The 13295-nt window shown below is 33.2% G+C and overlaps 1 protein-coding gene across 12 annotated transcripts in view; it reads left to right on the top strand.

Annotated features, from left to right (window-relative positions):
• The window catches only part of TANC2 (tetratricopeptide repeat, ankyrin repeat and coiled-coil containing 2), a 554326-nt gene that overhangs the window by 294026 nt on the left and 247005 nt on the right, over positions 1-13295 (top strand). For all 12 annotated transcript variants that reach the window (XM_079134934.1, XM_079134933.1, XM_079134942.1 and 9 more), the window contains one exon: positions 5129-5315. In XM_079134934.1, coding sequence (XP_078991060.1) covers positions 5129-5315 — 187 coding nt within the window. The remainder of the gene's footprint in view (positions 1-5128; positions 5316-13295) is intronic.

Raw genomic sequence — 13295 nt, 5'->3', positions numbered from 1 at the left:
TATGGGAGTCCTGTTGAGGAAGTCTGGTCCTAGGCCGACATGTTGAAGATCTGGACCTACTTTTTCTTCTATAAGATGCAGGGTCTCTGGTCTGACTCCAAGATCCTTAATCCATTTTGAGTTGAGTTTTGTGCAGGGTGAGAGAAATGGGTTTAGTTTCATTCTGTTGCATATGGATTTCCAATTTTCCCAGCACCATTTGTTGAAGAGGCTATCTTTTCTCCATTGCATATTTTTGGCACCTTTGTCTAGTATGAGAAAGTTGTATTTATTTGGATTTGTGTCCATGTCCTCTATTCTGTACCATTGATCTACCTGTCTATTTTGGTACCAATACCATGCCGTCTTTGTTAATATTGCTTTGTAGTAAAGTTGAAGTTCAGGTATTGCGATATCCCCTGCTTCATTTTTCCTGCGAAGGATTGCTTTAGCTATTCTGGGTTTCTTATTCTTCCAGATGAATTTCATAATTGCTTGCTCTATTTCTGTAAGGTACATCATTGGGATTTTAATTGGGATTGCGTTGAATCTGTATAGCACTTTTGGTAGTATGGCCATTTTGACAATATTAATTCTGCCTATCCAAGAACATGGGAGATCTTTCCATCTTCTAAGGTTTTCTTTAATTTCTTTCTTTAGTGTTCTGTAGTTCTCATTGTAGAGGTCTTTCACCTCTTTTGTGAGATTGATTCCCAAGTATTTTATTTTTTTCGATGCTATTGTGAATGGGGTAGTTTTCATAATTTCTCTTTCTGAGGATTCATCACTTATGTATAAAAATGTGTTGGATTTATGAGCATTGATCTTGTAACCTGCTACTTTACTGAATTCACTTATGAGTTCTAAAAGTTTCCTGGTGGAATTTCCTGGTTCCTCTTAGTATATAATCATATCATCAGCAAATAGGGATAGTTTGAGTTCTTCTTTTCCTATTCGTATTCCTTTAATTTCTTTGGTTTATCTAATTGCTCTGGCTAGCGTTTCAAGTATGATGTTGAATAGAAGTGGTGAAAGGGGGCAACCCTGTCTTGTTCCACTTTTTAGGGGGAATTCTTTCAGTTTTTCACCATTTAGAATGATATTAGCCGTGGGCTTAGCATAGATGGCCTTTATAATGTTAAGGAATGTTCCCACTATCCCTATTTTTTCTCGTGTTTTGAGCATGAAGGGGTGCTGTATTTTATAGAATGCTTTTTCTGCATCTATTGAAATAATCATGTGATTCTTGACTTTTAGTCTATTGATATGGTGAATTACATTTATTGATTTCCGGATGTTGAATCAATCTTGCATCCCTGGGATGAAACCCACTTGATCATGGTGCACTATCTTTTTAATATGTTTTTGTATGCGATTTGCTAAAATTTTGTTGAGAATTTTTGCGTCAATGTTCATTAATGATATTGGTCTGAAATTTTCTTTCCTTGATGTGTCTCTGTCTGGTTTGGGTATCAGGGTAATATTGGCTTCATAGAATGAGTTTGGGAGGGTTCCCTCCTCTTCTGTTTTGGAATACTTTGAGAAGTATTGGAATGAGGTCTTCTTTAAAGGTTTTGTAGAACTCGGCTGAGAACCCATCTGGTCCCGGACTTTTTGTTGGTAGGCGTTTGATGACCTCTTCTACTTCATTACTTGAAATTGGTCTATTTAAATTGTGTATGTCCTCCTCGTTCAGTTTAGGTAATTCATATGTCTCTAGAAACCTGTTGATGTCTTCGAAATTTTCTATTTTGTTGGAATATAGATTTTCAAAATAGCTTCTAATTATGTTTTGTATTTCAATCGTGTCTGTTGTGATATTTCCTTGTTCATTCCGAATTTTAGTGATTTGGGTTTTCTCTCGTCTTCTCTTTGTTAGTGTGGCTAAAGGTTTATCAATTTTGTTTATTTTTTTGAAGAACCAACTATTTATTTTGTCAATTTTTTGTATTGTTTCTTTTGTTTCAATTTCATTGATTTCAGCTCTGAGTTTAACTATTTCCTGTCTTCTACTACTTTTGGTGTTGGTCTGTTCTTTTTCTAGGGCTTTGAGCTGTAGTGTTAGGTCGTTTATTTGTTGATTTTTACTTCTTTTATTGAATGCGCTCCATGAAATAAATTTTCCTCTAAGTACTGCTTTCATAGTGTCCCAGAGATTTTGATATGATGTTTCTTTGTTCTCGTTTACCTCTAAGAATTTCTTAATTTCCTTCCTAATATCTTCTGTTATCCATTCATCATGTAATAGCATATTGTTTAATCTCCAGGTGTTGGAGTAGCTTCTGTTTTTTACTCTTTGATTTATTTCTAACTTCAATCCATTATGATCTGATAGAATACAAGGTAGTGTCTCTATCTTCTTGTATTTGCTTACATTACCTTGTGGCATAATACATGGTCTATTTTATAGAAGGATCTATGTGCTGCTGAGAAGAAAGTGTATTCGCTCTTGGTTGGATGGTATATTCTAAAAATGTCCGTTAAGTCTAAATTATTTATGTGTTATTGAGGTCTATGGTTTCTTTGTTCAATTTTTGTCTGGAAGATCTGTCCAGTGGTGAGAGAGGTGTGTTAAAATCACCTAGTGTTATTGTGTTATGGTCTATTTGGTTTCTGAAATTGAGAAGGATTTGTTTGACATACATTGATGAGCCACTGTTTGGGGCATAGATGTTTATGATTGTTATGTCTTGCTGATTTATGGTTCCCTTAAGCAATATGTAATGTCCTTCTTTATCCCTTCTGACTAACTTTGGCTTGCAGTCCACATTATCTGAAATGAGGATGGATACCCCAGCTTTTTTGCTGAGTCCATGTGCATGGTATGTTTTTCCCCATCCTTTCACCTTTAGTCTATGGGTATCTCTTTCTATGAGGTGAGTCTCTTGCAGGCAACATATTGTTGGATCTTTCTTTAATCCAATCTGCCAGTCTATGTCTTTTGATTGATGAGTTCAGTCCATTAATATTCAGGGTTATTATTGAGATATGATTTGTATTCCCGGCCCTTTGGCTCATTTTATTTATTTATTTTTTTATTTTGACACGACTTGGTTCTTCCTTTATTTGACAATTCCTTTAGGATAATTCCTCCCTTTGCTGATTTGCATCTTTGTTTTTCATCTCTTCCTCATGGAATATTTTGCTGAGAATGTTCTGTAATGCTGGCTTTCTTTTTGTAAATTCTTTTAGCTTTTGTTTATCATGGAAGGATTTTGTTTCATTGTCACATTTGAATGTAGGTTTTGCTGGGTATAAGATTCTTGGTTGGCATCCATTTTCTTTCAGGGCTTGAAAAATGTTGTTCCAGGCCCTTCTAGCTTTTAGGGTCTGGATTGAAAAATCTGCTGATATCCGTATTGGTTTCCCCCTGAATGTAATTCAGTTCTTTTCTCTCACAGCCTTTAAAATTCTGTCTTTATTTTGTATGTTAGGTATTTTCATTATAATGTGCCTTGGTGTCGGTCTGTTGTAATTTTGTGTATTTGGAGTCCTATAAGCCTCTTGTACTTGATCTTCCATTTCATTCTTCAGATTTGGGAAATTTTCTGATAGTATTTCATTGAATAGATTGTTCATTCCTTTGGTCTGTTTCTCTAAGCCTTCCTCAATCCCAATAATTCTTAAATTTGGCGTTTTCATGATATCCCATAGTTCTTGGAGATTCTGTTCATGATTTCTTACCATCTCCTCTGTTTGGTCCACTTTGTTTTCAAGGTTAAATATTGCACAATGAATTTCTGATTGGAGGATTCTAATTCAGTAAAACTGGAATGGGGCTCAGCATCTACCAGTTTTATTAGAGATTGTTTTTCGCATCCCACAGTTGATTCTACTTCATGCCTAGTTAAAAATCTTGCTGTAGTAGACCAACACTCCCTTATACAAATATAGGAGATTACAAAGAAATTGAAATTCCTCTGTCCTCTGGAGAGAGATTATATAGTAGAAGAAATTTGCATATATTAAGCACTGATGTTATTGGGAAAAGTCAATTCTTCATGTTATTGATATGATTGAAAGGATTTGTTTAGTCGCAGGATAATAAGAATGTCATTGTGCTTAGTTGAGTCAAATATATCTTTTATGACTTGGTGATAGTATTTAAATGAAAATCAAAACCTGGATAATTAAATACAAGGGATTGCATCTGGAAATTATCATAGAATAAGTTGAAGAGCCTATAATATTCTCATAGCTAATAAGCAACATGTTCTTCAGTTAAACTATTAAATGTAAATCCTCAGTTTTAGCAGAGAATATGAATACAGACTATATGTAAAGAAGTTGAAAGACTTCTTTTAAATTAATATATAAGCATGTTTAATTTAGCATTAGTGCTTCTTCAAGTAATTTTGTCACTGATCACTTACATTTTGAAAAGAATGAAATTTCTTCATTTTTGACAGAAATGTATTTTGATTTACTATTTCAGCTCTTTATTTTGGGTAGAAGAAACTGAAGAAAAGTGAATTGTTATTAAATTATGTAAACCTGAATATATTATCATCCTTTTTGGTAATTATCCATTCCTTCATCAAAAAGGAGGTAATTTCAGGTTTAAGAATCAGTAATTAAGGATACAAATTGATCTCTCTCTGCAATCGTTTCTACAGAAATAGTTTTATATTAAATTAACAATTCAGTCTATTTTATTATATAAACTTTTAGAATAAAGCATTTTTCCTTCTGTTCAATTATTTTTTTGGGTAGGTGCCTATGTATCAAAAAAACATTACATTAAAAACTTTATTTTTATTTCTCCTCACCTACATAAGTATTATTTCTTTTTCTATACAGAGAAAATTATTAACAAGACAAAGTTCTAAGCATTCTGAAAGTTTTATTGTCTGGAAATAGCAAGGAAAACGTGTTTAATAAGAAATTTCTATATTCCTATAGTGAATACTTACTTGTCACTGGTTATTTCCTAAGCAGGAAAAATTGGCCACAAGTCCTGGCTCATGTTAAATTCATAAAGATTCACCTTAATTATAGACGCTGCATTCTCTTTGCTGGAAAGCAAAACCAAAGCCTAATAGATGTAAAAGCCATGTGTAGATTCTTTATTCTTTTTTCATCAAGGTATTTTCATCAAAATGTACTTAACTAGTCAGTTTATCTTTACTTCTTGATTTTAATTTTTCAGACCTCAGCAATCACCCAGCGGATAAGTCCCTGTTCCACACTGACAAGCAGCACTGCCTCTCCACCAGCCAGTAGCCCCTGCTCTACCCTCCCACCAGTCAGTACAAATGCTACTGCCAAGGATTGTAGCTATGGGGCTGTTACTAGTCCAACCTCCACCCTTGAAAGCAGAGATAGCGGCATCATTGGTGAGTTTATTTTTATAATAGTTTTTGTCCTTTGCTTTTTTCTTTTTAAAATATACAAGTTTAAGATTTTCAAAAATCTACTTTTGATTTTCTAGACAGATTAATAGATGTTACCCTTGTCTTTTTATTGATGCTGAAGAGAGAAATGAAGTTAAACAAAATGCAAGGTATATCTCCCTGCTTTACCAGTTCTTATCAGGCTATTACTTGATAAGAAGGAGAAGATAGAAAAAAATTCTGTACACATGTTTCTGTAAATCCCCAAACATTATCTCTCTGTCAACAAAAGTGGTCCAGAAAAGATTCATTCCTTACCAATACATATTGAGTTTTGTGAAAACTGAAAGAAGATTATTAAGATTACGTGGCTAAAGAACTGAAATTTGAGTTGTTCTGGGATCTCTTTGTTCAAACCACATATCAGTCCTTGGATAAGTTTAAGAGCCCCTTCAGGCCTCTTATCAGCAAAAAATCCTCACTTTTTTCTATACCCTGTGAAAGGAGAAAAATGTTGTTTCTTTGCTTATGATTCAGGAACCTGATATTAATACATTCTTATGGCAAGCTTGGACACAAAAAAAAAAAACCTTGGAATTCATTTTTCTCCTGTGAATTTTCTAATATATTTTTTAAAAATATTTCTAGTTGTTGATGGACCTTTACTTCATTCATTTTTATGCAGTGCTGAGAATCGAACTCAGTGCCTCTCGCATGCCAGGCAAGCACTACCACTGAGCTACAACCCCAGCCTATACATTTTTTAAAATAGAATGTCCTAGTAAATCACATGATTATAGGAATATTTTCAACTCACTAATTAGCAGTTTGCAGCAGATACAAAAAAAAAAAAAAAAACCCACTCTTGGAGAGTATGTCCATGAGTGAGATTAACTTCAAATTTTCCTTTCTTTTTCTACCATTATTAAGTTTTGATGTCCAGAATTAGACTAGTCTTGGCCTGGGGCTGTAGCCCAGTGGCAGAACTCTTGCCTAGCACGTTTGAGGCACTGGGTTCAATCTTCAGCACCACATAAAAATAAATAAATAAAGGCATGCTGTTCATCTACATAAAAAAAGAATTAGGCTAGCCTCATAACACAGATTGAACCCATCTAAATATAAATATTGTTCAAGGTTCACCCTCAGTCTCTCTATTCTTTTCTCTTTCTCAGTGTTTCCATCCTTTTCACTACTGTAACAATGCTCTGTCTTCCATGATGCCTGTTTCATTTCTCCAACTCTGATTTTTGATTCTACAATCTGACTTTTTATCGCCATTCTTTTCATCATGGACAGAGATTCAAGAATAATCATGAAGCACTCTGATTATCTCTCCCTTCTCTTGAAATCTGAATAGACTGCCTCCTCTAGAGTTACAAGACCTTCTGTCAATAACTAATATTGTTACTTACAGTTATGTATTAATTTTCTTTATAGTAGAACACATGTTTCTAAATGGCAGAGCTCATGTCTTACACTTTTTATTTACCCTCAGGATTTATCTTAATAATTTCTAATTCATAACTCATTTGTATGAGAAGTCTTTAGAGATAATCATTAAATAACTAAATATTTTGAATAAAGAAAATAGAGATATGAAAGGTAATAAAGAGTACCTTCTCTCTCCTCTGAGGTAGTTTGTGGGATATTGGGATTACCTGTTCTTTGACTATCAGTAGGATTTGTTATTAAAATTATCAGGACCCAATGTTATCTTCCTGCAAGAAATGCAAATTTCTTGATTTTTTTTTAACTATCTCCATATTTTTAATGCTACAAAACTATTTAAATTTTCTTTTTCTTCTCACATCAGTTTTCCTTAGAGTTTTTATCTTTTTTTCAAGTTTATTGTAATAAAGATGCTTAAAATTTTAATTAAGAATGATATTCTCTCTACCCAGGTACTCAAACTAGGGAGCTCAGAATAATCCTTGCCATCTCCTCTCCCTGTAATTCTCATCACTTTGTTTTATTTTCTTTCTTTCTAGAATTGCTTTGGTGGTCCTCATTTTCTCAGACTTAGATTAATGCTAATTTCATTGTTCTCTCAACTTTTCTTCTAGCCCTTCCTAAATCTGCTTTTCACAGAGCCATCAAAATAAATGAACTGAAAATCAATTACTCCTTTGACTCTGAGCTACCTATGATGAAGGGAATTACTTGAAAATTAAATCTGACCACATCACTTCTTTGTTTCCCATTTACCAATAAGATAAAGCCTAGGCCCTCATGATCTGGTGATGACCAGTTTCTCCAGTCTTCTCTCCCACTCCTTCCAAGAGCCTTATACTTATTATTCTAGTAATATTAAAATTCATTGTTGCCTGACACATTCTAGTTTTTTCTTTTCTTTTTTTGCTCATATTGATTAATCTTCAAATAATCTCCTTAAATTTGACTTATTTCCTCCAGATGATTTTAAGATTCAGCTTAAGAAATATTGTCACCCCTACAAGTACCATCTCTCTTCAGCTCTGCACTCCAACTCCTATCCATTGCATACTATTACTTCATTACTGCATATGCACATCTGTATATCTGTATCAATGCATTTAACACATGGTATTATAATTACTTTTTGAGGGCTGGGACTGTAGCTCAGTGGCAGAGCATTTGCCTAGCACATGTGAGACATTAGGTTAGATCCTTAGTACCATATAAAAAATAAATAAATAAAGGCATTCTGTCCATATACAACTATTAAAAAAATTTTTAATTACTTTTTGAGTCTACTTTCCCCCATTAGACTTACTAATTCCTTTTTAACAAATACCGAGATTTACTCATCTTTACATATGTAGCACCTAACCCAATAACTGTCACTGGCATATTACAGCAGAGTAGTTGCATAGTAAATATTTGTAAAAGAAAGAAAAGCTTAAGGATGAGGATGAAGGGCTCACCTGGCACTTTTCATTCCTTTCTGGCAGTGCTTAAAGTAACTTTCAGTAGAATATGGAGTTTTATTACATTTTGAATGAACAGTACAAGATTAGAATTCTCCATTGACCTGTTTATTCTCTTTTTATGATTAATTTGGCAAAATAACTTTTATAATTCCTTGTCAAGCTTCTTCCTGGGTTCTTCCATTGATGTTAGAGTATCTATAATTGTATACCATCTATATTGTTGTACTTAAAAATAGCTTTGAAAATATGTTCATTCAGGCAGAAAGGATCAGACAAAATCTGCTTAAAAATAGTTACTTTTTGAAAAAGCTTAACACATCAATGAATGGTCAGAGCAAATGCATATATATATTCTGAAAACTAAAGATGGGCTTCCTGGCTTGGTTTATAGTAGGTAATGTCTGTCTGTCTTTCTCTCTCTCTCTCAAAAATTTGTTCTTCTCTTTTTATTCCTGATAAGTTTTCAAAATTGTGTGTCTTTATCAAAAGGTGTGTCAGCATTATATAATGTATCTATTTTGAAAAACGATGAGGAGCTGGGGTTGTGGCTCAGTGGTGCTTACCTAGCATGTGTGAGGCACTGGGGTTGATTCTCAGCACTACATAAAAATGAATAAATAAAATAAAGGTATAAAAAAAGAAAAATAAAAATGATGAAATTCCATTCTTTAAATTTTATAAATACTGAAACAGATTTGCTTATAAAGTTGTAAGAGATCAAAGCCAGCCTCAGCAACTTAGTGAGACTGTTTCAAAATAAAAAATAAAAAGGCCTGAGGATGTGGCTCAGTGGTTAACACCCCTGGGTTCAACCCCCAGTACCCCAAAAAGAATTGTAAGAAAGGAGAAAAGGGATAATATCTAGTCTTAAAATTACTTGAATCATAAAATATTTATTAAATCATGTTAACCAGTCATCCTGAAGAAATTGTTTCCTTTAGTTTTTTTTTGTTTTAATGTAATTTGAATTGGGAGAATGTTGTATATAGAATAAGTAGTAACAATCAAAGATGTTGTTATTACCTGGAAATATTTAAGTAACTGTTTAAAATGCTTGAAATATTTTCCCCTCCATGTGGAAACAACCTGCTTTTTCACATTACATTATTACTTACATGATTTCAAACAAAAACTTCCAAGATGAGCTATTATTTATTGATGCTCTATAGGTAATCTTATTTCATCAATAAAAAGCACAGAAGCTATCAAATGTTTATTTTATACATTTTAATTTGAAATTCATATAGACATACATATGTATCAGTCAGTTCAATATGATTTGTTTTGATGCATTATATTTATAATTAGCTGTCAGAATTTTAGCCATTCATATATGTGCCTTATTTGGCAAGCTCTTACAGCTTGCCAAAATATATAGAATCCTATTTATGTAAGACAGTATACTAGAAATGCCTGAATTCTTAAGTATTATAAATATAAGAAGTTCCTCTCTAGAGTTCTGAAAACTTTTAATCAAACTCTTTTGATCCTGGGCTGGAGTTGTAGCTCAGTGGTAGAGCACTTGCCTACCATGTGTAAGGTACTAGGTTCGAGTCTCAGCACCACATACAAATAAATAAATAAAATAAAGGTCCATCAACAACAGCAAAAATTAAAAAAAAAATAAACTAGCCTTTAAAAATTTCTTTGATCTTCTGATGTCTCAGTTCACCCCAAATGTAAATTTTACTACAGAAAGCATTTTCTGTTGCCATTATAGCTTCCCTCTCCTCAAACTCACAGTCGTCCCAAATCTGAGGTGGTAAATTGTCAGGTGTTTTTATAATTGTGATTTTTATTGGCATAATTTTATTAGTTTAATGGTCTTGTATTTGTGCCTATAATCTCCTTATAATCTCCTATCAGATATTACATTGCTTCAAGCAAAATTTTTGATTATTCTAATTTCTTGAAATATGCATAATTTCTAAGCTTTTTATTATTCATATCAAATTGTGATAACAGTCCTTTTTGGTATGAATTTATAGCAAAGAGATGAACTGCAGCTGAATCCATTTGAGTTTCTGCATTTTATTTAACACCTACAAAGATTAAGTATCTATTGCCAAGTCCTTTGTTCAGTGATTATGTTTTCCTGATATTTTACTTTAGCAAAATAAGAATCTCCTAATTAAAGCCTCTTGTTCCTTTAGTAATGTATATGTTAGCATAATGTTGTATGTTCTTTGTTTGATCCAAATTGTCACTTTACAAAAGGTACCCCTGAGTCATTAACTGAACACTAGATCATTTGAATTAGGGATTTTTTTTTTTTTTTATGTTTTCCCTACCTGTTTTCAGAAATGTGCAAATTTATCTTCACCACTTCTTTCTAGTTACTATACTAGTGACTTCATCATCTTTTTCACTTCTCTACTTACAAAGCACTATGTAAATTTCTGGTAGCCATAGGGTTATATTTATATTGCATAGCATGTTTGTTAAAATAGTATGAACAGTATTTTCATTAGGGTAAGAATACCAAACAGAGCATTTTTCTTGTATGATTAACTTGACTGGTTCAATAGTTTAATAATAACCATTTATTGAACACACACGATGGTCCAGATACTATTGTTTAAACCTTATAATAATCCTTTAATAAAATAGGTTGTAAAAATTTCAAAGAAAATTTGAAAGGATGTATGATACTTAACAGAAAATGCTTATAAAAATTTTTCAGTAGCGATATAGTAAATCAAGAGAAAAAGAGTGCAGGTGAGTACAAGAGGACCTAAGACACTTCAGGTGCAGTTTTCCAGGATTTGTTCTTCAGCACATAGTGTTGTATGCCCTGTCCTCAGAGTATAAACCTAACTTGTATCAGAAATCTTGGTTTCAGGAGAGCTCCTAAAATGTTCCCAGTGTGTTCTTTGATGCCCCTCTGGATATATAGCCAAGCCAGGCTAAGTCCAAGCTATGTAAGTTGTCAACTAGTCCTTAATAAAATACTGGCGGACTGCTTTCACAAACATACTGCCAAGATAGTACAAGTGGATTTCATCCCACATGCAAGTTTGGTTCATCATATGCAAATCAATAAATATAATTCACCCCATAATTAAGTTAAGGACAAGAATCACATGATCATCTCAATAGGTGCAGAAAAAACATTTGACAAAATCCAGCACCCATTCATGTTAAAAAACACTAGAGAAACTAGGGAATAGAAGAAACTTAACATTGTAAAGTCTGTACACAACAAACCCAAGGCTGCCATCATACCAAACAAAGAAAAACTGAAAGAATTTCCTTTAAAATTGGGAAGAAAACAAGGATGTCCACTCTTACTACTCCTATTCGATATATTCTTGAAACTCTAGCCAGAGCAATCAGGCACGAAAAGGAAATTAAAAGGATACAAATAGGAAAAGAAGCAAAATTATCTCTGTTTGCTGATAACCTGATCTTATATCTAGAAGATCCAAAAAATTCCACCAGAATTTTTAGAGCTGATAAATTCAACTGCTCAGCTGAATTTAAGAGCAACATAAATAAAGCAGTCATTTTCTTATACTCCAATAATGAATCTGCTGAGAAAGAAATCAGGAGAATGAATTCTTCTATTCACAACCTAAAAAAAAAAGACTTGGGAATAAATCTAACCAAGGACATGAAGGACATCTGTGAAAATTATAGAACACTGAAGAAAGGAATTGAAGAAGACCTTAGAAGACAGAAAGGCCTATGTTCTTGGATAGGTAGAATTAATATTGTCAAAATAGCCATATTACCAAAAGTGTTATTCAGTGTGGTACACATTAAAATACCAATGACATTCTTTATAGAATTAGAAAAAAAAATAGTCCTGAAATTCATTTGGAAGAATAAAAGACCCAGAATAGTCAAAGAATCCTGCACAAAAAGAATGATGTTGGAGATATCACAATACCAGATCTCAAATAGCAAGAGCTAGAATAACAAAAGCAGCATGGCATTGACATGGTGTTGGCATCAAAACAGACCAAGCAGATCAGTGGAATAGAAGACACAGAGACAAATCCATACAGATGCAGTCATCTGATACTCAACAAAAGTGCCAAAAACATAAGTTGAAGAAAAGATAGTCTCTTAACAAATGGTGCTAGGAAAATTGGATATCCATATGTAGAAGAATGAAACTAACTCCCCTTTCACAAAAGTCAACTCAAAGTGGATCAGACATAGAAATTAGACCAGAAACTTTCAGTTGCTAGAAGAAACGTAGGGTCAACACTCCAACATATTAGCACAGGTATTGACTCCCATAACAAAATCCCTAGAGTGTAAGAAATAAAACCAAGAATCAGTAAGTAAGACATCATTAAATTAAAACACGTTTGCACAGCAAAGGAAACAAGCATGAAGAGAGAGCCTACAGAATAAGAGAAGATCTTTGCCAACTGGTCTTCCATCTGGGGAATAATATCCAAAATATATGAAGAACAAAAAAAACATAACATCAAAAAACAAAATAACCCAATTAATAAATGGGCAAATGAATTAAACAAATACTTCTCAAAAGAAGAATATAAATGGCCAGCAAACACAGAAAAATGTTCAGCATCCCTGGCAATCAGGGAAATGCAAATCAAAACTACATTCCAGTTAGAACAGCAATTATCAAGGATATAATAATAAATGCTGGCAAAGATGTGGGAGGAAAGATACACTCATACATTGTTGGTGGAACTAAAAGTTAACATAAGTACTTTGGAAAGCAGTATGGAGATCCTTCAAAAGACTTGGGAGTGGAATTACCATATGATCCAGGTATACAACTCCTTGGTATTTATCCAGAAGAACTAAAATCATCATACTTTAGTGATACAAGCACATCAACATTTGTAACAGCACAGTTCACCATAACCAAGCTATGGAACCAACACAGCTGCCCATCAACAGAACAATTGATAAAGAAAAGTTACATATATGCACAATAGAGTTTTACTCAGCCATAAAGGAGAATGAAATTATGGCATTTGCTGATAAATGCATAGATTTGGAGAACATCATGGTAAGTGAAATAAGCCAGACTCAGAAAGTCAAGAGTCTATTTATATGCAGAAGCTATACCAAAATAAGGGGGATA

The sequence above is a fragment of the Sciurus vulgaris genome (assembly GCF_902686455.1).
Source record: "Sciurus vulgaris genome assembly, chromosome: 3".
NCBI classification, from domain to species: domain Eukaryota; kingdom Metazoa; phylum Chordata; class Mammalia; order Rodentia; family Sciuridae; genus Sciurus; species Sciurus vulgaris.
The sequence above is the reverse complement of the archived record's forward strand: the minus strand, read 5'-3'. Positions and strand labels throughout refer to the sequence as shown.